We start from the raw sequence: 24,842 nt of genomic DNA, 5'->3' as shown, positions 1-24,842 counted from the left end.
TGATTTTTATTATTTTCCAAAATTCCTATGGAACATTAACATAATATAAAAATATCAGGTACATCTTTATATCACTTTAATAAAACGTTCATCAAAACTGAATCTACTTCTTTGTTGACCAAACTAATAGTAGTACATAATTTGTAAGATGTATTCGTAATACAAATTAAGAAAATATCAAACTTTCCAAGCAAATCAGTACAATATACCACTGGAGATTCAAACGTTTACTCTTATAAAGAAACACTTTTTAGAAAGTTGTCTGATCGTTTTTCGTAAATTTGCTAAAAAATAATCTAATATTTTATAGCGATTTTTTCTAATATTTTAATGTTTAATGAAAAAATCTTTATTTATAAAAAAGAATAGTAATAGAAAGCACATTCTAATTTTTGCAATGAATGTAATATTGAGAAGACTAACAACATCTTTATAAATTAAAAAAAAATTAAAATATGACAGTATTTAAATACTTGTTTAATATTTAAATACAAACCATAAGCAAAATAAAAATAATATCTGTTTTTACGGTAGTTAAAATGCAATCTGAAAATACATTTATAATATATAATATATATTTATATGATTATAATTATTTGAAATCGTTTAGAAATATTTATTTTTTATTTAGAATTTTAGAAACAATCGATTTGGTTAAAGAAGAATGCATGTAACTGTCTGATGACTTACGCGAGAAAATAAAAAATAGGTAACTGAAAGCTAAAGCACTAGGCCAAAAAGAAAAGGTTTGGAAAGGAAAATACATAAAAGTGTATAAAAAGTGTACAAAAGTAAATAAAATGGCAACGAAGGAATAAACAAGAAAGGAAAAGGGAATCATTGATTTGTGGTGCTAACACCATGGAATTGCTTTCGGCACTATTTATTTATCATTTATAATAGATCTTATTACAAAATGGAAAATTGAAAAAGTTACTAATAATACTGCTTTGTAGCTGCATATGTATATTATATTATAATATTTATTTGAAATCGTCTAGAAATATTTGGCAATCGATGTCGACCGTGTTCATAAAGTGTCCCGCAGCGATTGTAATACGACTATTATTCGGCTGGGGTATATAATATAATATTGTCGTATGATTGAGCTGTCGTCGCCGGTTGACAGTTCCTGCCGTCGAATTGGACGGGACGAATCGCAGTCGCAGTCGTAGCCTCAGCCTCAGCATCAGCCAGAGTAGTCCGGGACGCAAAATTTGATTAATTGACAATCGTGATCATCATGATGTTATATTACGACATTACGACATTTGGCCGGATCGCGTCGAGGAATCGAACGACATCACTGAATAATGTGCGATCTATAAATTTTGACTGCCCACGGATGTGCATTGTATTATTTGCTCGATTGAAATACGCACACACTTAAGCCAAATAATATAATCACTCAATAGCGCATGGTAGTAAAAAACTCAAATAAACAATCAACCACATGAATAATAAATTAAAATAATAAAATTACACACTCATGCATCTGTGTAGAAAGTGCAAATAATAAAACCAAATACTTATGCAAATATATAATAATTTAAAAGAAAAATTACAAAGAGCGGCGTTTTGCCTTAATGCAAGATGCAAAAACTAGAATGTGAAAATATTTGACAAGTTTTTAAAGTTTTATCAAAATCGCCATTTTTTTCTCATAAATAAATGGCATTTAAATTTTTAAAATCGGTGCAGCAGTTTTTAAGAAAATTTCGAAGAAAGGTCAAATTCATATACACATAATTACATTAATAGACACACATAATTTTTCTAATTTTTTGTCAAACTATTGAGAATGATTTGAAACGTCAAGAAAACAAAATTCTAAATAGCACTATCTGTTCTAACTATAATATCCAACAATTTCAGAATGCAATTTTTCTATGAAAAACACCGAATATAGGTAAAATGATTTATTTTGAAGTATTCGTAATCCTTGCATTTGCCTTTGTAATATTTATTTATTGTCATTAACAATAGTATTTGTAATAAATATATATAACAATTCTGCCGTAGTGATATCAATTTTACAATAGGAGATAGAATTACAAATTACGTAAATATACAATATATTAAATTTGAAAAAAATATAAATAACTAATGCAATAAAAAACAATAATTCATGAGGTTAACAATTTTTAGTAGAAATTATTTAAATCCATTCGCCATTCTTTATAAGAGCATTTATAAATGTTGAAGGCTTTTGATTCCTAATTTACTATTTCATAATATCTCTACGATAAGTTATATTCATAATATATGAGTAAATCAATAGTTCGAATAGCCTAAACATATGCGTTTGAAGTAGGAAAGTTCGGTATTTGCAATTAGCATTTGTAACGTTACAAAAGCGAATAGATGTTTTCGCAATTTCGTTTAGAGCTGCACTTGGCGCCGATATTTTAATTGGATTGGGCTTCCGCTGTTAGGATCCCTGTTAGTGGTGTATGGAATAAAGAGAAAAGGAGCAGCCGCATCCCCTCGGGGATGACGGAACCAACCCGCTGACACATTGCAACGATGTCCGGCTACGGGCATAGAGAGCACGGCCGCAACGGGATAGGCACCGACCTATGCAAAACAACAGGGATGCTAAGGCTTTTTGGCATTCTGATTCTACTATTCAGGACAATACAGATTATTAATTTATTGAGCATGTACACCGATAATAAAATCAATAGAATTCCATGATATTTAAATCAACGCAATTTTTCACTGTAAACTAGGCAGTGTCCTAAGATTTGCTACCCAGATATGTAATTTAAAATATTGTGAAATTGATAGGTATACTATCACAAATAATAGGAAATATAGTTTTGAACTATTTTGCGATGATATATATGTATATATATATTATCGCAAAACTTTCGCGTATACCAGCAAAAATATTATAATAGATACTTTATTTGCTTTTAAATATTCATGTTGCATTGTTCAGAAAACATGTTTTGTTTGTTTGTTGATTGATGCTATTAAAATAATGTTGTATACTAAACAGATCGTGCTTTTTGTTTGTCTTAAATATATAAAACATATAAACATATAGTATTATTTCAAAATATGGCTTTGATATTTTTTAACAAATTCAAATGATATAAGGTATTTTGCTAAAAGTACTGTGTATGCGATTGGTGATGGTTTAGTTACCCTAATATGTAGACAAGCAGATTCAACCACCGTGTCCATTAGTCATTTTTCACGGTGTACATTACATGATAATGGTAATGGACCATTGCCGAGTGTCCTCTCGTCTTTATGACCGGAAGGTTAAAACTCCGAGTATATGAATGAGGCAAATTAAAATCTGTTGCACTAAATTTCCCACGATTGACGTAGAGATTATTGATTTTAAGATTGTTAATATTAATTCATCAATAACTAGAACATATAAGAACATGATACGGTTAATTGAAAATCATTACTTGTTTTTCTTCAACTTATTATCATCTGAAGCATAGTACGATAAGATAAAACTTAAAAATGGTCATGTACAAACGCGCCGTGACATTTGACAAATGCCTCTTGTTGTACAAATCTGTCGCGATACAGAGCACCATCTCATCTCATCGTCGAAATATGCCCCAAAGTTGCGGTCGGGGCGTCGCGTCGTAGGTCGTCGTAGAAGTCGAGAGTCAGGAGTCGCCCGGGCGGCTCGGTTGCCCTTGGCAACGGCTTGCTGCGTCGCCCCAATCGACCGGCTATTGGTGGTCGCTCTCGCACCCGGGGAGGGTTCAACCGGTATATAACGAGAACGCGTTTCGCCTTCATACCGCGATCTCGTTCCGACGCAGGCGTACATCCCGCGATCCCGCGATTTTGCGGTCAACGAAAGCCAAATCGTCGCAATGGATGCTCTCGAAAATAGGCCGTTAAAAGCCCCTCTACTTTGACGGCAATTTTGGTCAATTTGACGATCGTGCGTTGCTCGATTGATCGCACATATTGATGTTCTTATAAGCGAAAGAATAGTTCGGTATAGTATAACGATAATAATCAATAATTGACCACATAGTTAATAAATATTTTATTCAGTTCGGTCGTCAAAAAATATAATATAAATATATTAAACGTGATAACATTATTAATTACCTAAATTAAGAATGATTAATAGCAATGATATAAAATAGCAGTAAAATATTCAATATTGAAGTTTAATAACCGCATTAAAACGTGATATATGAGAATAAATTTTCATATCTTGAGCAGTACGTATAATTAAGTTTGCATAATAACGTAGATAAAAGTTTAGTAACAGACAAAATATTATTTTTAATTAGCGGAACGTTCAAGAAAGCCCAACGATGAATATTAATTAATCGGTATGATAATACATAATACTAATGAGCTTTACAGTGAATTCATCGACATCAGAAATGTGTCTAATCTTTATCGATTTATAGAAAACAATGCGTATATAAATAACAATCATGAGTAAATCATGATTTTAATAGTTCACTTACCATGGTCATCTATTCGTTTTCGTTTGATGCTGTTCCCATTGGGGTCGGTATGGTGCTGCGGAATGCCTAGGATGCCATTGATGCTGTAGCCGGCGTTTGACGCGGCCGACGTGCGACTCTCGCCCGGTAATTGCGTGCTGTGTGCGGTTGCCGGCGCGTGAGCTATCACTGAAACGGGCCCGCCGCCTGAAACAAAATAGTAATTTATATAATATAATTTTGTTTTGAACACTATTGTAATACCCTATCAAAGAAGGTACAATACAAAATACTTAATACTTACTTAAGGTACTTAATACAAATTTTGAATTGATAAATATGATTATTATCGATAACATATTATATGTAGGATGTCCCAGAACTCAACCTTGAGCCGAAACAGGGTGATAGTATTGAACATAACTGACTTAAGAAAAATTAGAAAAATAAATTCTCACATTGTTAGAAAATTATGTGCTTTTAAATACAACAAAAAAACTTGGGTAGAATATGTCGATTTTTCGGTTATTGTTGTAATTTTTTTATTAGATTTATTCATCTGAACTTTGGATACGTAATCGTAAATTACATTTCTAGAAGCAGAGTCAATAATAATGAAACAATTGTCCCAAGTTTTCAAAAATTAAGACTTTCTCTGCAGCTATAAATTTAAAATTTTCAAAATTGGTCGACTTTAAGAGGCCCCCCTTTAAATATATAATTGAAGTGTGTTGGCAAATGTAAAATGGTCAAACTGTGGCGCATTTAATCATGATCGAGAAATATATAATGTTCATGTAAAAGCACAAGTATTATGTCACTAAATATGTATGTTTAATGAAAAATAATAATAATGTAGTGTGTAGCACTTGCACTTACTTTGGCTGACTCCACCGGCTTGTGAGTTATTGCTCGCTCCACCGTTCTGCTGTTGCTGTTGATGATGTACGTGCTTCGCTTTCTCCGCCGCTTTGTTTCGAACGATTCTGAAACAGAAATGTTAAATTACATTACATAACTCAAAATAAATAGTCACATGTATAATGTTTCTTAAACTATTAAAACTTAAAATACTACTCAAAAAATGTGAGAAACGTACAAAAAAAATGATAAAGTTGATTAACAGAATAGAAGCACCTAACTAATGATAAAAGATCGTCTAAATATTCTGTTGAATATTTCGCCAGTATTTTGTAAAGATTTTATCGATATAGGAGACATCATATTCTATAAGCTTGATTTAGGCGCTTTTGTCGTTCCTAACTAGGCTTAACTGATACAATAAAAATTGCGTAACAAATAGGTATATTAAAATAATCCCTTTCCAAAGAAAGGAAGTTATACAGTGAGGAAAAGTTGTACGTTTATCATTATCTAATATATCTAGATTTGCCGTTGTTCCCCCGTTGTAAATCGACACCAGTTGCAATCGCAATTGAACGAGTCGGCATTCTACCTTCATATCGGTTATCATATGCCACTTGAGCAGAATGCGAGGGTAAACTCTTCGCTCATATGTGCGATCTTATCTCTGATATATCATATTAAATTTGTTATTGTGAACGAACAATCATGTCACCATATGAGCATTTGCTTCCGCACTAGAATTTTGTTAATTACAGTGTAATCGTGATCAATTAATTTTCGGTCAGTTTGCTTGCCACTTGAAACAAATTGTCGTGCCATAATCACTGCCAGATTTACCATACTTGATTAATATTGACAGTGATTATTGAATTAATTAAGGAAGTGGAAATATATTTAAGTTAACAAAAAAAAACTAATAATCTTTTATCTATATATTTAAATAATACATCTTTCGCTAACAACTTTAATACTTCTCATAGGATATGATACTACAATAGAATAAAATGATTTTTATATCTAGGTTTCATGCTTTTCTAATCATTTTACTACACCTTATAAAAACAGTATAAAAGTGAGCCGGAAGAATAACTGTGCGCATCTTAAAATTGAAAACAACGAAAATAAACAATTTTAAATACTAAACTAAAGCATCTGATCTCTCTGTAAAAATGTTTGCGGTATACGACTTTGATATGATTTTATACCATCTAAGATTAATAATTTTATGTTTTCGCCAGAAACTCATATTTACTAATTTTATGTTTTCTAGACGTTTCAAGAGCAAAATTGGAAAAACCATGTATGCTTGTGTATACCTATGTGCCATACACCTTGCCCTGAGCCAAAATACTTACATCTAGTTATTTATAATTGTAATTTTTATTCATATATTATTTAAAAAACGAAGAGATTCAACAAATTGTCTAAAATCATAAGGCCATACATTAATAGTTGATTTAATGCTTCCAGCAATATAGCAGTCTGTTGGACAATTATCATAATCCCACATAAATAAAAAAAAAGTTTAACTATGAACCAGATTAAAGTGAATCATTTGCGCTCTTTAATTTGATTTATTACAGTAGCAGAATGATAAAATGTATTGAGGGAAATGATGAAACATTTTATCACACACACTCGAAAATACTGCAATCATTCAGACGTTCTCTGGCACATAAAATTATTATAGCACAAGTGGAACACGATTTGCTGAGTGCCAGAAGCCGTCTCTCGCTCAAGGGGTGCTTGTCAAAATGATTATTAGATAATAACTGTAAGCGAGGGCTGCAAATAATCAGACCTCAAAATGTACACCCGAGTCAGGAGAAATAATAAAATGGCATTGCAGTGGAAATCGAGCCGATCATTATGAGCATAAGAGTCGCAGTATGAGGAGGGGGCGTAAAAGTAAGACACTTTATGAGTATTAGAATAATAGTAATAATAAAGGGAGCTCCGCTTGAAGAAAGTTTCATGAGCGGAGTTAAACTCCAATTAGTTTCAGAGAAGTTTAATATAAAAGATTTTCTGTTGCCGTAACACCCCAGTGCCCATTAGAAATGTATTCTTGATCTATATATTTAAGTGAAATAGTAATCACTACTGTATGGTCTTAAAGCAGGAATCAAGCCAATAAATTTGTCGTGTATTACATTGTGCCTTTAGACATTTTGCTGAAACTTCTAATTTCTGAATAGATGTAAAAAATAATATGAAAGTTTACCAACAAAAATTCTAACTTTATAATTATCTAATAAATATTAACCATTTCAAAAACAATATAAAAATTAATTTATTCGAAAATTAATGAATTATTATTATTATTTTGAGCATTTTCGAAAATCATAATTCAGATAAGAAAATAATTTACATTTTTGTTGATAATGCGTAAGTTTCACTTTAAAAGTTAAAATCGACCTATACTATCAAATGAACAGTTTTTGCTTTTTTCGTTCGCATTTCGCAAACCGCTGAAGCTGCCTTCTCTAAACACAAAAAAAAACAGTTCGAATCGAATGTATCAATACATTTAAAGCGGTTGATCCGTTATTTAGAATACTTTGATAAAAAAATTGATGAACGTGCATATGTAGAAATATACTTTTTTATAAGGAGAACCTCAGGTTCACGCTTCTGGGATTTTGATGAAACTTAGAGTGATGATAGTCGAACCAAAAAATTGAAATATTATAGGCCCATGAGTATTGGTTTAATTATAAAAAATAATTTAATTAATGTAAGATATGTCTTAATCATCGAAAGATCTCAAAACGTATAAATATAGAAAAATTACCATTTTATTTTTTTCGATTTATATAAGTTACCCTGAGGGAAGTTAATAAATAAATAAATAACTACATAATCCTTAATATTTCTTCCACGCTGCCGGAGATAGATTTATTATTCAGTTTGTCATATGAGAAACATAAATATCCGCAGAAAAGCGAAAAACATAATAAATCCACGAAAAAAGCACTCCTTTCAGTGTGTTCTTTTTTCACTCAGAAAAACCAAACCTTTTCGGGTTGATCGCCGAGAGGGGTCGAGCGAGCGCCCGTCGCCCGTCGCCCGCCGACAGTCGGCGGGAAGGGCCGCGCGAAAGAAGCTGGAAAGGGCGCGGGCGAAAAGCTCCAACGCCGAGATGTTGTGGGAAATGATTTAAGAAGAGAAAAAGCGAATGTATACGGTCACGTGCCGGCACGTGTCCGGACACAGTTTTGCAATTCCGAATGTCATCGTGTGCCCTCGTATCTATTGTTGGCGGCTGCCAGTGCACGCACACGGCCGACGACATAGAAAACGCATAAATATAAACAAACTTCCCCGAAAAACACCAAACACCAAACACCATAATCAATGACATTGAAATGAAACCAAAACTAATATAAATATGACAATAATTCATTCGAATTTCATATGAATCGACCGATTTCAGATGATAATTCATATATTAATTAATATTTCCAGTGAATAACAACTTGAACGGACTCTTTATCAGCTTTTTATTTATATTCTGATAATACTTAAAATTGTTTTGTCTCAAAACATCATTGTGTAACTTTTAAGTTATAACATTTTCGCGAAACAATAAAAGCTTTTTTTTCACTCTAGTACATTATGTTTTCTATAAATTATGAACTATCAATTTGTAAAAATGTTTTAATAACATGGTGATAACATAAACGTGTTTATAAAATTATCGGATGTATAATATTTATAGAATGAGTAACTGTTGTTTCAATAATATTTTTATTAAATATTTAATTTAGAAAAGATATAGAATATGATAATAATATTTAATATTAAATTCATCAACATGTTTTCCTATATTTTTAAAAATATAAGTTTATAATTTCAAAGAAGGATGTTTTAATAACATGGTGATAACATAAACGTGTTTATAAAATTATCGGATGTATAATATTTATAGAATGAGTAACTGTTGTTTCAATAATATTTTTATATAAGTTTATAATTTCAAAGGACGGAAGTTTATTATCAGAAATATAGGCAAATTTTTGTTGAGCTATTATACTTGAAAAAAAAAATCTAAAATAAAGTTTGGTAATTATTTAGTATTTCAAGAAAATGTGTGTCAGTTAGTAGTGTTAACCTTTTAGAGAAAATAAAAAATCAGATTGGTGTTGACGCTGAGCAGAGTTCATTGGTTTCGAAATATCGAAATAAAAAGGCGAAAAATAGTCATTCTGATCAAGGATTTGAGGCTTGTTACAATGATTTTCATTATGTATCAATTACATGCTTAAATAAATAAATATAGAGTGTTCTGAATTATGGTAAGTAAATATTATAGTTCTGTTTACAGCAATTAAATAAATATTAAAACATACAGATTTTATATAATACCAAATTTATTTTAGTGATTGCAAATTCAGTAATTGAAAATTTGATAAAAACATGAAAAATGTATTGAAGTATTCAATTTTCGTGCAATTCAAAACGTGTGTTAAGTCTAATTTCTAATATTAATGACATAATGTATATCCGCTTAATTAGTTAAAACATTAATCAAACCTATTATCTAACGAAATTAGAACTTAACTAGTTGGTATTGGTATTTTGCCTTGAGGCAAGTTATATGAACTTCCCGATATGTGTAAATAATCGACTTAATCAATAAAAAATAAATTTATTTATGAGTGATTAAAAGTATTCCGAGTGGATTTATTATACATGATTGAAAACGAACGAAGACGTTAACTCGCACTATTTTCTAAAAACTAATTTTCAAAATCAATAATTTTTATAAGTAAATCGCCGAATTTTAATTTTAACAAACGTCGAAAAAATTACTCATTTTCTCAAACCTTGAATTTTTAAAATTAAACTACTTGTCGTAATGATATATATCGCCAAAAAAAGTTTCATAAAAATCGGCTTAATTTTTTTTTTCAGCAGTTAATTACAAGAAAACGGCTCGGTAGATTTTCACCTAAAACTAATCAGTATCATTCCTAACTAATATCTTTCGAACAGTTTTTGATTTTTTAAAATCGATTCGATAGTATGAGCTTAAATATGGACGAAAATTTTAACACTTTTTTCCAAATTACAAAGAAACGTCTCGGCTCATCGTCGGACAAAATGACAAACGATAAACCTCATCGAGATACATCAAATGGCTTTTAAATTTTTGAAATCGATCCAGCCGTTTTTGAGAAAACGGCGATTTACGACAAAAAATCTGTTGATGCACACGCACACACACACATACTTTTTCCAAATTGGGTCTCATTTGATTCAGAATGGCTTGAAACGTCGAGAAAACATAAAATTAGCGAATCGCATTTTTTGATGAAAACATAAACTTCTCCTTCGGGAAGTTAAAAATGCATAAAAACTCTGCATCTATGAATAACTTTATGACAAACCCCTATTAATTATGTATCAACAAAGTAATAATTAAGCCGATGCGGTCGGGGATGGACGCGTGGCTTACCGCAACGAATCGATTGCCGCCCGCCGAATTTCGCGCCGCAGCCGCAGCCGCAGCAGCCGCTCCAAACGCCGTCGCCGTTACACTTGTCGACACGGAAGATTTTGCGAGACGAATCAAATAATAAAAAATAAATCGCACCGAAATAATAAAGGATCAAGTAATAAATAACTGGTCGGGTACGAAATTGCTGAAGTTCATCGTTATAAGCAACTATTAATTATAATAAATTAGTTAGTAATATTTATTATATTAAATTAGTAATTGAGATATTTGGATTCAATTCATTGATCGCTGAGAGTTTTAAATAACAGTAAATTTAGAAAAATAGTATAGAGTGGAGCGGGGCGCTGGTGAAGCACCAATTCCTAATAAATTAGTAAAGTATTTTTTAACGATACTATTTAGATAGAGGGTAAAACATTAACCGGCCTTGGTCTTAAATCGGGCGGCGTCTCTATCACATGATAAATGGCCACATTGACAATTTTTAACAGATTTTGTTTTGACCACTGTTGATCAGTTCTCCATACCCGAATATCATTTTCAAGTATACTTCAATTTAATTTATAGAAACACCTGAATCTTTACACTGGCAATGTGTAAACAAAAAAGAAGTAAATAAAAAAGTAAATAAATTAAAATATGATTTGACAAGAGATTAATTAAATATGTAGTTAATTACAACTCTGAAAATGAATTATTTTGACAAAGTTCTATACGCAGATTGTATGCAGAGTGAACTTTAAAAATGTCCATGAAGTTGCATTTACCGTATTTGTGATGATTGTATCTTAAGAAACAATGAGTCTGATTTATTAAAAAGAAATACCTACCAAAGCAAAATTTATGATATTAGTAAGAGTTGATAAAGATTTTTGTTCATTGTTTTTAACAATATATATTTAGATTAAATTTTTTAATTTTGTTGTTCGGCCTAATAATTAATCTGCACTGCATTGACTAGATAATATAGCTATCATTCCAAAAAACTTCTTTAAAGTTAAAAATATAATAGTGGGACTATTTGCCCCCTGGCTTTACTTTCTTATCCCGCCTATGAGGTAAAAAGAATCAGATGACAAATTTTAGAAAGATGGCAAAAAATATATTTTTGCTGAATAATAGCTGGGAATTTTACTGAACATAGTTCAATAGTTGTTTGTTTGATAAATATTTTAGGTATATATTTTAGGTGAATTTCTTTGCTTCAAGGTGTCAAATGCTTCCAGAATTTCAAAAAAACTCGCAAAGTTTTAGATTCTAATATGTATTAAATTTAAGATAGTCCGCACTCCAACCAAAGTTTCTTATGAAAATAATATGGGTTAAATTTCATTAGTTTTTTACAATTTTATAATTTAAGGACAAGTGAATCAAAATTCTGATAACAACATTGTACTTGCTTATTTAGATCATAAATAAAAAAATATCCTAATGTATTACATATACTATTTATTTTACATATTACCAAATTGAGGCGTACGTTCTGAAACTCTAGGTCGATATGTGAATGAGAACATTTTATTCTGTCAACTACGTAGCATATACTCTTTCTTATTTTCATTCGGTATTTTATCGGTCGAGTTTTCTCCGGCCACACTGTGTGAACACACCACACAGAATGCGCCCACTTCGCCCCACAAAGGTTCCGAATATACTTTCCTTGTCTGCGATGTTGAATACAAATAAGACTTCGTCTCGTTTCTGCAATCAGAATTTCCGTGAACAAGAAGGAGGACGACGAAGGAGGATTCAATCGTCCTGAGTGATAAGCCCGTAGACCGACTCGGTAAAGCTGTATCGGGATTCTTTACGTCGCATTTTCTTACGATCACATTCGATGTAATCACTCGGCATGGCATGGCATGGCATGGTGAAGCAAGCCAAGGCAAGGCGAGGCTGCATCACGGTGTGCTTAAAGTTCAGACGATAGACGATTCGAAGATTTAGAGTTTTAGACCGAGATACACAGAGATTTTCGAAGCAAAGCACAATATTTAATGTCACAATATCTTTTGTAATCTATCAATACTAAACATTTACATAATATCTTATATGTTGTTAAGAACTATTATGTATTTATTATAATATTTTATGTTTAACACATGTTCATTAAAATATGTTTGTAATTAAATCTCGTATGTTGGTACCATTTATATAAAACTTTTATAAATCGACCCTTATCCGACAATAAGGGTCGAATCAGGCAAAAACTGATTATTAGTGAGCGGGGGTTAGTTATGTTTGAACCGCCAACAAGTACAGATTAAAAATATCAACACCCAATAATGTAAGTTACAATTTAAAATAAAATCTATAAATCTTAAAAAGTGTTTAACCCATAATTAATATCTCTTCAATGTATTATTAGAGTTATATGTAGATTTATTATCTGCTTGTTGACAAGTGAAAAATTTGTCATCTATTCTTTTTTTACCCATGGAAGAGGTAAGAAGAGACAGCAAGGAGGCAAACAGATCCAACTTTTTTTAATTTAAAAGCTACAATATTTCACCAATGTGAAATACAAATTTTATGGGAACATTTTTACATTGTAGGTATACTTGATCTGGTATTTCGAAAGAAATATTCATCCAAAGAGGTCGAATAACTATTAATTTAATATATTTCTTATAAAATTGCTTTTTTACTATCGGAATGTTGATACATTTCTGTTCAGAATTAGGTTAGTGGCTGGTTACACATTCTTTGACTTCTACTTTAAAATAGTATCCCTAAAAAACTCTATACTTTGCTTGTTTTGGAGATAATGATGATGGAAACCTCGCTCTACCATATATATTTTTAGAATCTTATAGTAAAATATTAGCTGAATCTTACATTGATGATATTAGAGAGATTCGTAAAGATTTGTTAAAATGTTGCTTAAAGCTCTTCAGTAAGTTATAAGAATTGAAATAAAAAGATTGAAAAGTTTTAAATGAAATATTGGAAAAAGATCTTTTTAAAAATCGTTTTTTTTTATAGGCAACACTTAGTTCAAGTTATCTCATACAAATATAAAATAAGCTGCCAAGTTCATAAAAGTTTTTATTTTACATTATATGATAATATAAGTATTATAAAGATGTATCTACTTATTATTAAAAAAACATATGTAATAAAATAAAATCGCAATGCATGCTATAAAAAATTATGAGAGTTGTGGTAGTTCTAACTGTTGTAGTTTGATTAGAAACGTTTGATAAGATATAATTGGATATTTATTTTTTTCTAAATGAAATTTCTGAGATAATTCTAATTAAACTCAATAACTTAACACGAATATGTTTCAAATCTCTCAGTGCTCGGTGTATTTAATGAAGCTTTCCGTATATTACGAATTGCGGGATGTCTCTTCTGAACTTTTGCCTTCGTCATTTGGGACCGATTGAAAATTTCTCTTCGCTACTTTCATTACAAACAGTCACGGTTATTTAATCGTACGTACATAATGTACGAAACTTGTATAATTAGTTATAAATTATTGTCGGTGTTGAATAAGTCAAGCTCCTCGCTAGAGTGCGCTCTTTAAGTTTAAGAATTCCCTTGCGTGCAGTGCGCGCTTCCGAAGAACTTGGAATGGCGAAAACTCTTCCGAAAGTAGTCAGGATTTTCGATCGACTGCTAAAGCGTTCCCTTGGAGGATGTTCTTACTGAACAAGCGATTCGATGCATAGTAGAGCATATACCCATTGGACCGTTTCGATTTTTTACTGACGCTTATGGTTAGATCAAAGTCAAATTAAAAACTAAACCAACTATTCGAGAAATCCTATGCTGCTTTAGTTCAGCATTTTGAACATTTTAAGATATTGCACTCATAAACCATATCTCAGTGCCCAGTCTAAAATTTTGGGACATATTACCGATGCTACTTAGTCAGTCAGTAATAAAAACTTACATGACGATCGGAATATAAATTTTGTTTGTTTTGTTGCAATAAAGTTAAGTAGTGTTTAATATTTCCTAAAACAAGAAGATTAAACAATTATAGTCTATAGCCTCAACTTTTTGAGAGACCAGTTTTAAGGAGCCATTGGAGTGACAACTACTGCCATACTAAAATTTAGCACAGTAATTTCATGTCCGTTTACAAAAGTGAGTGAATAAAGTGAACTGAATAGCTCATAGCATGTTATGATTGCTAAAAATGAAAATAAAAAAATATATCTTCATCACTACTTATTTTTAAAAATGTGTTTCAATTAATTGGAAAACGTTTTCTAGAGTCATAAACAATATACGAGTATATCACTATTGATCACGGTTTGCTTATGAATAATTCAATATATAATTTGATAAATTAATTATAATCAATAATCATGTTGAGTCGAATGAAAAGTGATTCAACACTTCATGAACCAGTACAAAAATTGCAAGATACTTTATTAACTTATTTATTACCAAGTGTTTGTTTTGTTAGCAGATTGCTCGTCTGATTTATTTCAGTAGTGTCCTAAATTACAAATACGGCTGATCCTGTAAAAACAATTTAGAGATCAGAGTAAGGCGAGGGTCATGAGTACATAGTTTGTCATAATCTATTGTGAACATGTTTAGTCCCAAAGTGATGACATAAGTGCACAACGCAAATAAGTCGAGTGTGCGGTGTGTTCGGGAGCGTTGAGATGAGAATATCTATGTAAGTGCGCATACGAATTACCGTACCGTATGTCGCGTTAAAAATTTCCCCGCTGCGAAAGGCTCCGATTCGAATTGCATACGGTAGCTCCTCGCCGGAACAGCTTATCGTTAGAGTGAGGACACATAGCACATAGATATTCATTTAGAATATTTTAAATTAATAGTAGTGACATTTTAACTTACACGGTTATGTGGTCAATACTTTTTTATTTTTATTTCTTTACATGCAGGTTTATCTTATCTATTTTGCTTTACCTTTATAAAATAGATATCACTCCAAACAGTCTAAGATTTTATTCTATTAATATTAACTTGAAACATTTTGAATTTGAATACTTGAAATAGCCTTTTCTTTTCTACAGATATTCTGAATATAACTTCTTATTTTTTATTATGATTCGTTAATAACTAGTACGATATATATATATATATATATATATATATATATATATATATATATATAAATATATCAATGATTTTTTCCAGAAATGTATTGAAAAAACCGTTCATTTATATGCTAATTGTAAAGAAACGTCTCAGCCGATCGTCGCAGAAAACTAATCAATGTGAGTCCTTACTGAATTTATTATCAAATGGCTTGCTAAAGATGGCTTAGAAGTAATCAGAAATAATCTAATAAAATTATTCTTGAAAAGTCATATATTATCACTAGTAAGTACTAATAAATCCAATAGAAGAGTTGATATGTAAATTCAATATAGTGTAAAAATGCATTATTATTGCTTACACTAATAATTATGTTCAGTATCATTTGTCTCTTTTTTGAAGATTACTTGGAAATAATAAAAAATAATATAATAAATTAATTTTTAAAAAGTCAATATATGATTATTAGTGAGTACTAAAGAATCCAATGTAAATTGAATACCTAAGGAAAACGGTGCAAAAGTTTTTGAGAAGACGTCGACAAAATTTTGTCCAACAAACATACATGTATTTTGGTGTCAAACAACTCAAAATAAGTTGAAACGTCAATTTCCAATCTCATATAACCTCCCATATGCTATCCAGCCTTAGGCGTTCGAGTGCGAACGCGCACGCAAATAGCGATCGCACACGCTCCCGCGCGGGGTGAGAGCTCTGGGCAATGACTCGGAAGTAACGCGGGATGAACGCGGGATGAACATGGGCTCGGTAAAACCGGCAGATGAGCCAGGCTACTCTCGAAATCTTTTCGGTGCGCGTATGAATATACATATTACATCAAATGCAATACATCAGGACATAAAGACTACAATTTACTTGATGTAAATCGTACCTATACTGCAACATGCTGCTTACGCACGCTTAGTGCAGAGGCAGAAATCGGGAAGAGTTTTGATCAGAGGTTGTGATCACCAAACCTGTTTGATAATTTCCTAGTCCTAATCTAATGATTTTCTATCACATATTGAGATATTTCTCATTGATTGTTTTTTTAAATATTCTATTAAATTTATTAAAGTAAGAAATTTTTATTCGCTAGCAAGACATCATAAATAATATTAAATACAATATCAGGTTTTTTGCCAAGCAAATTTATGTACCAAATATTTTTAGTTTTTGAAAACTTATCTCGACGACTAAATATACTCTTATATATCATTATTCTAAACATAAAGCTAGAATTTTATAAATACCATTCCACATTTACAAGTTTTAAATTAAATACAAACACCTGCTTAATTTACAGCATATTTGTGCATTTATGTGCGAGATCATGCTAAATACACGATGAATCTGAAAATTGCGCTTTTTGATTTTAATTTTCTGCACAATGCAATGTATTTGTATAAGCACGGATTTAAAACGTACGGCACATAAATGGGCGCATCTGAAAATTTATGAACATATTTTTTCATCGCTGCACTTTGTTCGTATGCTAATGCGTTTTTCGGATTACCACCTGTTCGGTTGGTGTTCGGGACACATTTTATTTCCATCGAATTTATTCTATTATGCAATATGCAATGTTTCGGGAATGATCAATCACTGTACATTTTTACGGGCACAAATGGTTAATGTCACGCCGACAGTCGGCATAAGATATATTCGGCGAATTCGTAAGATTAGTCAAATCTTTTACAGTACTTGTAATAAATTCAGCATAATAGTTATTTCCTCGATTTTACTTATTTTAAAACTAACTAAAATTTTATTTCTATTTAGCAAGCGATCTGTTCTCAATTTTGATCAAGTAAATCAAAATTAATAGTAAACAAAAAATGCTCAACAGTCGCATATGAATACGAAATACGAACTCTGAAAGAAAACTTGTAATTTAGTCAGACATCAGACATAAGCTGAACGTGTACCATTGGCCTAAAATCCCACACCGTGAAGCAATTATTTTTCGAAGTAGATTCAAAATGCTTGAATCCTGCGAGCCCTCTAATGTCTATCAGCAGTAGATAGTAGATACTTCTTGACAGAATGAAAGTTGCCTTACTCTTAGTTAGCCCGGGGCGCGGCGCGGCGCGGACGTCTCGATCTTTCTCAGGCAATTCCTTGTTTCGCCGTAGCATTGTTTATACGCAAGTCCTCATCTCATCCCTTCGGCAGCAGTTTCGTTCGAAGAAAGCGAAGTAAATGTCAGTTCTGAGGTTTGAGGAGTACACTGTACACTTCCTCTCGCCATCGAAACAACTTCTTCAACGGAGCTTTGATGGCAACGGACCTGTACTGGGACGTGATTAAATAGCATCGCAGGCAGTGCGAGCGAAACGGGGCGACGGAAAGGCTACGAAGCTACGAGGATAGTATGGAAAATATTGCAAACGGTGTTGAGGGAATTCAAGCACGGATCAATAGGCAACAAAACATGAGCCGGAAAATTATTTATACGAACGATTCAAGTTTTAAATTCGAATGATATCAAAGCCAGAAACCAGAATAGATCACTTCAAGAGATATGCCATTGTCATTGCAAAAATCAGATGCTTAAGTTATGCCTTACACTCGTATAAACGTAACCGTCGCTAAGATAGATTTCAAACTATCGAATTCTTAAGAAATAGAAATGATCGGTTAACCACATTTAATCAATCGTATTGAATTCATAATTGATGGTTTGATTCATAATTGATTGACACTAATAATTCTATATGACTTTTTAAAAATTAGTGAATTAAAGTATTTTTGATTATTTCCAAATAAATTTTAATAAAGGAGACAAAAGATACTAAGCATAATTATTTTTGTAAGTAAGTAACATTAATGCATTTTTACATTAAGAATTTAAATATCAAATTGTTGTTCTAGATTCATTAGTAATCACTAATGATCCTATATGAATTTTCAAAAATCATTTTAGTAGAATATTTTCTAAGTAATCTCTAATAATTAATATTAAAGAAAAAGAAAAGATTATGAACATAATTAATTTTAAATTATCATCAACTTCTGTTTATATGATCCTACTGAATAAATAAATTCAATTACAATTACGATTTTGAATACAGTTATTTTAATTTTTTTTTCTTGTGTTTACTTGTACTGTTTATAAAAATACGGAATAAATAAATCCAATTCCGATTAAAAACGTAAAAAATACAAAACGATTTAGAAAAAAAGCTACATCAGCCGTTTACTGAATGACTTAAATACGTCAAAATATCCAGCTGCAGCATCTTTACCTGCTCTTTTATTTTTAAGCTTTAATTTGAAATTTAAAATTTGTTTTATGGAACTTTTCAACAACGCATCGAACCTTGGAATCGAGGAAATTTCATATAAAACGTAGAGTATGATCAGAAAAGTTTTACGTGTAAAACAATTAAATCTATGAGTGTATATGGGTTGCTCTGAGGAAACTTTTGCAATTCCGGAGACAGATGGGACGAATTGGATGAAGTCAGGGTAAAATAGCACTCATTACCCCAGAGTAAAAATGATAAAATATCGCTCAGATAGCTTTTTGTGTGCGAGAATCAGGAAACGGACATAACGCCGCAGCAACAGCGAGAGCAACAGCAGCAAAACGGAAAGCAAACAGTGTCCTGAATAACTTCTTCGTTATTGTCGTTTTTGTTCTCCATATTAGATTAACGGAATAACTTCCTTAAATTTGTACACAGACACAGGATTATTTCAACTTTTAACATAAATTTTGACTGTCTTATCGTTTAATTATCTAATACGACGAAAATTTGCACTCCACAGTACTAAAAACGGTCATTTTGAAATAAAAAAAATAATATTGTATTTATTAGTGAAGTAATTATTTTATTTCATTGGTGTAACTATTTTAGTTTTCAAAACAAATTATGTCTGATAGATATAATTTCGTAATATAGAAATAGACTTCATTAAATATTTAGTACGTAAAAGCTCTACTCGATATATGATAGTACTAAAACCGCCATTTTAAAATAATAACAAAATGAGTATTTACTTCACGGAAACTTTAATATTTTTTTTTTAATATATCTATTCCTTTTTTTTAAGAAACCAAGTAAATGAATATTCTGCACTAACAATAAGGCGTAAAAAAATGAATCTGGAAAATTAAAATCAACTGATTGAAGTATCGGGCTAAAAAATTTCATATATTTCTAATTATATAAATCCTCTTTGTATAAACATATCCCTGTTGTTATTTCAACATATGAAATTATCATTGAAACAAACTATTTTTAATATTTGTGTGTATTGTTCATATTTTTTTTAAATTTAATTAAAACTATTAAAAGGATTAACAATCATATGTATATTCATTATTTTCTTATATTCAAAATTGAATAAAAATATATTTTCAAGGTTCAAATAATATCTGCTTTATTTCGAAGATCCCTACAATTTTAATTTTAATTATTTTATCAAAATTTTAGAAAGTTCATATATTTAAAATTGAATCCAACAATATTGGATCACCCTTCACGCGAATAAAGAATAATGTATCCATATTTAAATATTGAATTCATTTAATATTTGTTTACGCAATGTCAACTAACTGCCTCTATTTCACCAATTCCGACATAAGTGTTATCCGATTAAATCTAACAGATATTTTATTTTAATAGATGTAGCATATAGAGGAGCAAGTAAATCCGCGAGGGTGCTGCAGGCAGGGGTTATTTGCACCAAGGGTGTGATGATAGTGACATTTAATTTACTACTTTCTGAATGTATGTATTCGTATGTGTGCAAGTATATAGTATGTCGGGCATGTCGGTGATGTTTGCGATTGCGATGGGGCTGGGGCCGCTCGAAAAGGTCCCCAGGCACTAGTTCATTAATACATATCAGTGCCGACCAGCCGAGGACGAGGACGAGGACGAGGACTCGATCGTTTTCCAAGAGCAAGAACGCCGCGCTACAGGCGATACAGGATAGGGGACACGATTTAAGTATGACAATATGAGGTCAGGAACATTTCGGTTCCCTTTGCGACCTTTTATTTTCGGATTCATAAAGGTTATTGTATTAAGATAGAGAATAATATTCAACAGTATGTTTATGCAACGGCTGATTAAAATACACTCACACCTCGTTTTAATTTAGAAGTTGCGTCACTGCTTTGTTTTTACTGAATTTTACTATGCGTTGTTAGATTTTAGAATTTGCATCGTCAGGTTTGAGGATTTCATTTTCATGAAAACTTTTTAAATTAGAAGAGACTGACAACTAAATTGCTAATTTCGCAATAGAAATCTCCAAAGAACAAAATTTAACATTCGAACAAATATCCAAAACTATGTCTTTGATTGATGAACTAAATTGTTTTGAAAAACTATCCTGACAGCGGCAGTAGGTACGAATAATAGTTTTTACAAGAAAATTTACTTTACGTCGAAAAACTGTTCTGTTTAATATACAATATAATAACAGATGATCCACAAAAAAACTTATCTTTATTGAGTGTGTGAAATATGTTTTCTAATGCAGTTTTTACCTCTGAACACGAAACTAAAGTCAAAATTGGGGGTCAAAAGGCAAAATATAATATCGATTTTATTAGGCAAAGAACGTTTTTGTAATTTGAGAAAGAATAAATATAATATGTATATTCAAATTGATCGAAATTTGCTAGTGAATAGATAAGTTTTCCAGACCGCATTTCAACTCTTAACTATCATATTCACTAGTGCTAGTAATATCAACAGTCAATTGAATATAAAAATAAAAATTGATATATTAACTAACCTGTTGATCGACGAAACGGATGGTACGTTGTCCTGTGAGCAGATGCCCTCCGCCAGCAGCCGATCCCTGATCTCCCATGCGAACATTGTTGGATTTTCGCGCTTATAATTTGCAATCGCATCGACCACGGGGGGTGTTGCAACTTTTGGCTTAGAACCACCTATTACACCGGCCTTAAAGCTCCCCGTTTCATAATACCTGGAATTTTGTACATTTGATAATTGAGAACATTAATTTGTCTGGTTACGAATTATTTTCTTTAGAATTAGGTAAGCTCTCTCAGACAAAGTCTTTGTTGAAGGTACAGTGAAATATAGCTAAAAATTTACTAGTCTCATGATTGTTAAGTAATCTTTTTAATTAGACAGAAACTGCTGTCCGAAGGTCTCTGACCCTGACAAAAATCCATGCATAGTATTATACAAAAACAATATATTATTTATATTCAATTAAATATTGTTCAGAGTTTGTATCAGTTTACTGATAGAGACAGTATGACAAGTGTATTATATATCACATTAAAATTTTTGTTATTTTCTGATTTGATGTACGTTCCAATAAATTCAGTAAATCTGTAATTTGTAACTACAAAGCTTTTTAATTGGTGTTATTCATACTCATGATTTATTAATTTCGAAGTAAAATACTTGATCAAAATTAAAATCTGAAAAACATATTTTGATCAAAGCAAGGTTATAAAAAATGTAATTATTTATTGTTAAATAATACACAGATAGGTATTCATTATAAATTTATTTATCTATTTTCTACATTTTAAATTATTTTATTTAATGGTAATGAAAGCATTAAAAAATTATAATAAAATACTGAATAATTGATAATGACATTATGTAATGTTCCAGATATAAATAAGTCATACGAAATAATAAGTAGTATGTGCATTTATAATAAATATATATGTGTGAATTTTCTAGTGAAACCAAAATATAAAACAAGTGCTTTAATTTCATAGTACTGCACAAGTAAATTTTGCAAATGTTATTGATAATAAATTTATACATGCACATTTATGAGAATAGTAGAAAATTAGGAATTGGGAATGATAAAATATAAAAATAGGACATCATCATCGAAAGGACTTCACTTTTTCGCAATATCATAATCAGAATCGTCGCTTTCGAAAGAACGATCTACAAAAGGTCTGAAATATCTGGATTCTATACGGTTATAAGTTTCGTATTGTTCATTACTTGACGTGTGTGGGCGAATGGAAGGTTCGGTGTGAGTTACCATCCGTCGAGTTTCAGTTATTTCTAGAGATAAATGCATATCTAAATTCTCGGTTTGTGTTCGCTCAATCCTTGGGGATTGAATATGATGAGAGGCACTAGATGCATCGGCAATCTCTTCAGGTTCGACATCCGCTTCAGTCGGCAACTCCTTTATATTCGGATGTGGAGTAAGTGCCGGTGGAACATCAAAATGCAGCGCTAGTCTGCCCAATCCGCTGAAGACTAGATTCGTTCGACTACTTGATCTCGACCTTTCATCGAGTGCAGGATCGAAATGAACGGCTAAATTCAAACTGTTTCCGATATCGGCACCGGAATTCTCTTGCGGATGGAACATTAAATTATTCATTATTTTATTATTCTGCAATGTCGCATTCTTTATTCGTTCCAAGTAATTTAAAAAGTGGCTGTAAGACTCATGATACTCTGCCCTTGATCTAAAGAAATACCTGGGCGCCGGTTGTTCGCTGTCAAGCTCCTTCATCCCTTCATAGCGCCTTGGCCAAACATTTTCATTCCAAAACCGGTAAATGCTGAAATTTAGTCCATCTTGTCTCATAGTGTCGATTACATCGTTTCTCATAACTTCCATCACTTCCGGATAATTCATGTCCTGCACAATTTTCACTAAAGTTCGTGGCAATATAAAGCCAAACCTAATCAATGCCATAAGTAATTCATCGTACACTTTTCTATTATCCCAGTCATGCATCAGCCAACGCACAACAGATAGCATGACTTCTAATTCGTAATTGACGCAAATATAACTCGAACTTATTATAGGATATAATTGATGAATCTCCAGATTCAGATAATCTGAAGTTCCGACAAACGTTAAAAATATTCTTGATATCCTCTGTAGCATTAAGTCCACTATGCTCTGTTCTTCTAAAGCTATTGCATCTAGATAAAGTTGAATTGCAGTGTTCTCATTAAATATTAGACGGCTGTCTATATATGCCCAACATTGTTCTTCCAGCTGTTTAACTGCCATCGCTCGAGCCCCTCTCAAAATATTCAATATGTTCTTCCTGTTTAACAAAAGTTTACTATCTTTATTAGTCAAAGTCATCCACCGGTAGATTTCGTTCAAAACATCTATTGTAATTTCTGATGATGATAATCTTTCGCTTTTATGAGTATTAGATCTTGTAAACAAGTCCGTGTAACAGGACAGAACTAAAAAGTGACAAAAAAATGGTTCTTCGTCTATGTAGAGTATATAATCTGGGTACTCGTGATTAAAAATTTGATTTATTTAGTATGATATAAGTCAGTCTTTTCTGGCAGTCGTACTACATCACAGTCAAGAACGATATCTGGGTTAAATCCTAACTCCTTTAACGAGTGTTCTTTATCTATGAATTCAAGGTCGTCATTGTTGGATGGAGATGTTTCGTTACCTGAATCCGAACGTCGATCGTAATATGATTTTCGACAATCCTTTAGAAGGATGGCGCATGCCGATTTCGATCGCTTCCGCTCCAAGTTAGATGATTGTCTCCTTGCGCCAGCGTCGGAATCAACATTTTTATCTTTAGCAGACCGTTTTTTCGACGTGCAACTAGCGGTTTGAATCGATTCTGTTTGAATTAATTCTGCTGTTGTTTTTGGAGCCAGCTCAATAGGCGAAGCTACTTGAGCAATAGAACTGGTGTCAGACACTAAGTGCTTATTATCAAAAATGGTTGTCACAGAGATTTTGACTAAGCCATCAGAATCGGAATTCGATACACACTCATAATAAATACCCCTATCAGTAATTGCGCCTTTTGGTAACTTGATCTTTGGTTTGAAAATTTTCGATTGGTCGGATGTCGTTAGTTTTCTTCTGCCTTCATCCGTTATCTTCTTTGGTACCGCTCCTGTTGATTCGAGAGGCACGCTCGAGGATGACACGCTCGAGAATGACATCTCTGCAGATTCTACGACACCGCCTTAACACTTGCGACGCTACTTGATAAAACACTGGATGTATCACCGAAAGTTGTTGATTTGGATTCTGGTTCATAACTGATAGATTTG

The 24,842-nt window shown here is 31.8% G+C and overlaps 1 protein-coding gene across 1 annotated transcript in view; it reads right to left on the bottom strand.

The window, feature by feature from the left end:
- Nucleotides 1-24,842, bottom strand: part of LOC113376484 (paired box protein Pax-5) — an 82,557-nt gene that overhangs the window by 5,160 nt on the left and 52,555 nt on the right. The window contains exons 4-5 of the mRNA XM_026616416.1: nucleotides 5,325-5,431; nucleotides 4,467-4,652 (exon numbers count right to left, since the gene is read on the bottom strand). Coding sequence (XP_026472201.1) covers nucleotides 4,467-4,652; nucleotides 5,325-5,431 — 293 coding nt within the window. The remainder of the gene's footprint in view (nucleotides 1-4,466; nucleotides 4,653-5,324; nucleotides 5,432-24,842) is intronic.

The sequence above is a fragment of the Ctenocephalides felis genome, unplaced genomic scaffold (assembly GCF_003426905.1).
Source record: "Ctenocephalides felis isolate EL2017-DRISC unplaced genomic scaffold, ASM342690v1 CF-g0.4_SCAFFOLD_01886, whole genome shotgun sequence".
Lineage (NCBI taxonomy): Eukaryota > Metazoa > Arthropoda > Insecta > Siphonaptera > Pulicidae > Ctenocephalides > Ctenocephalides felis.
This window is presented reverse-complemented; position numbering and strand designations above follow the sequence as displayed.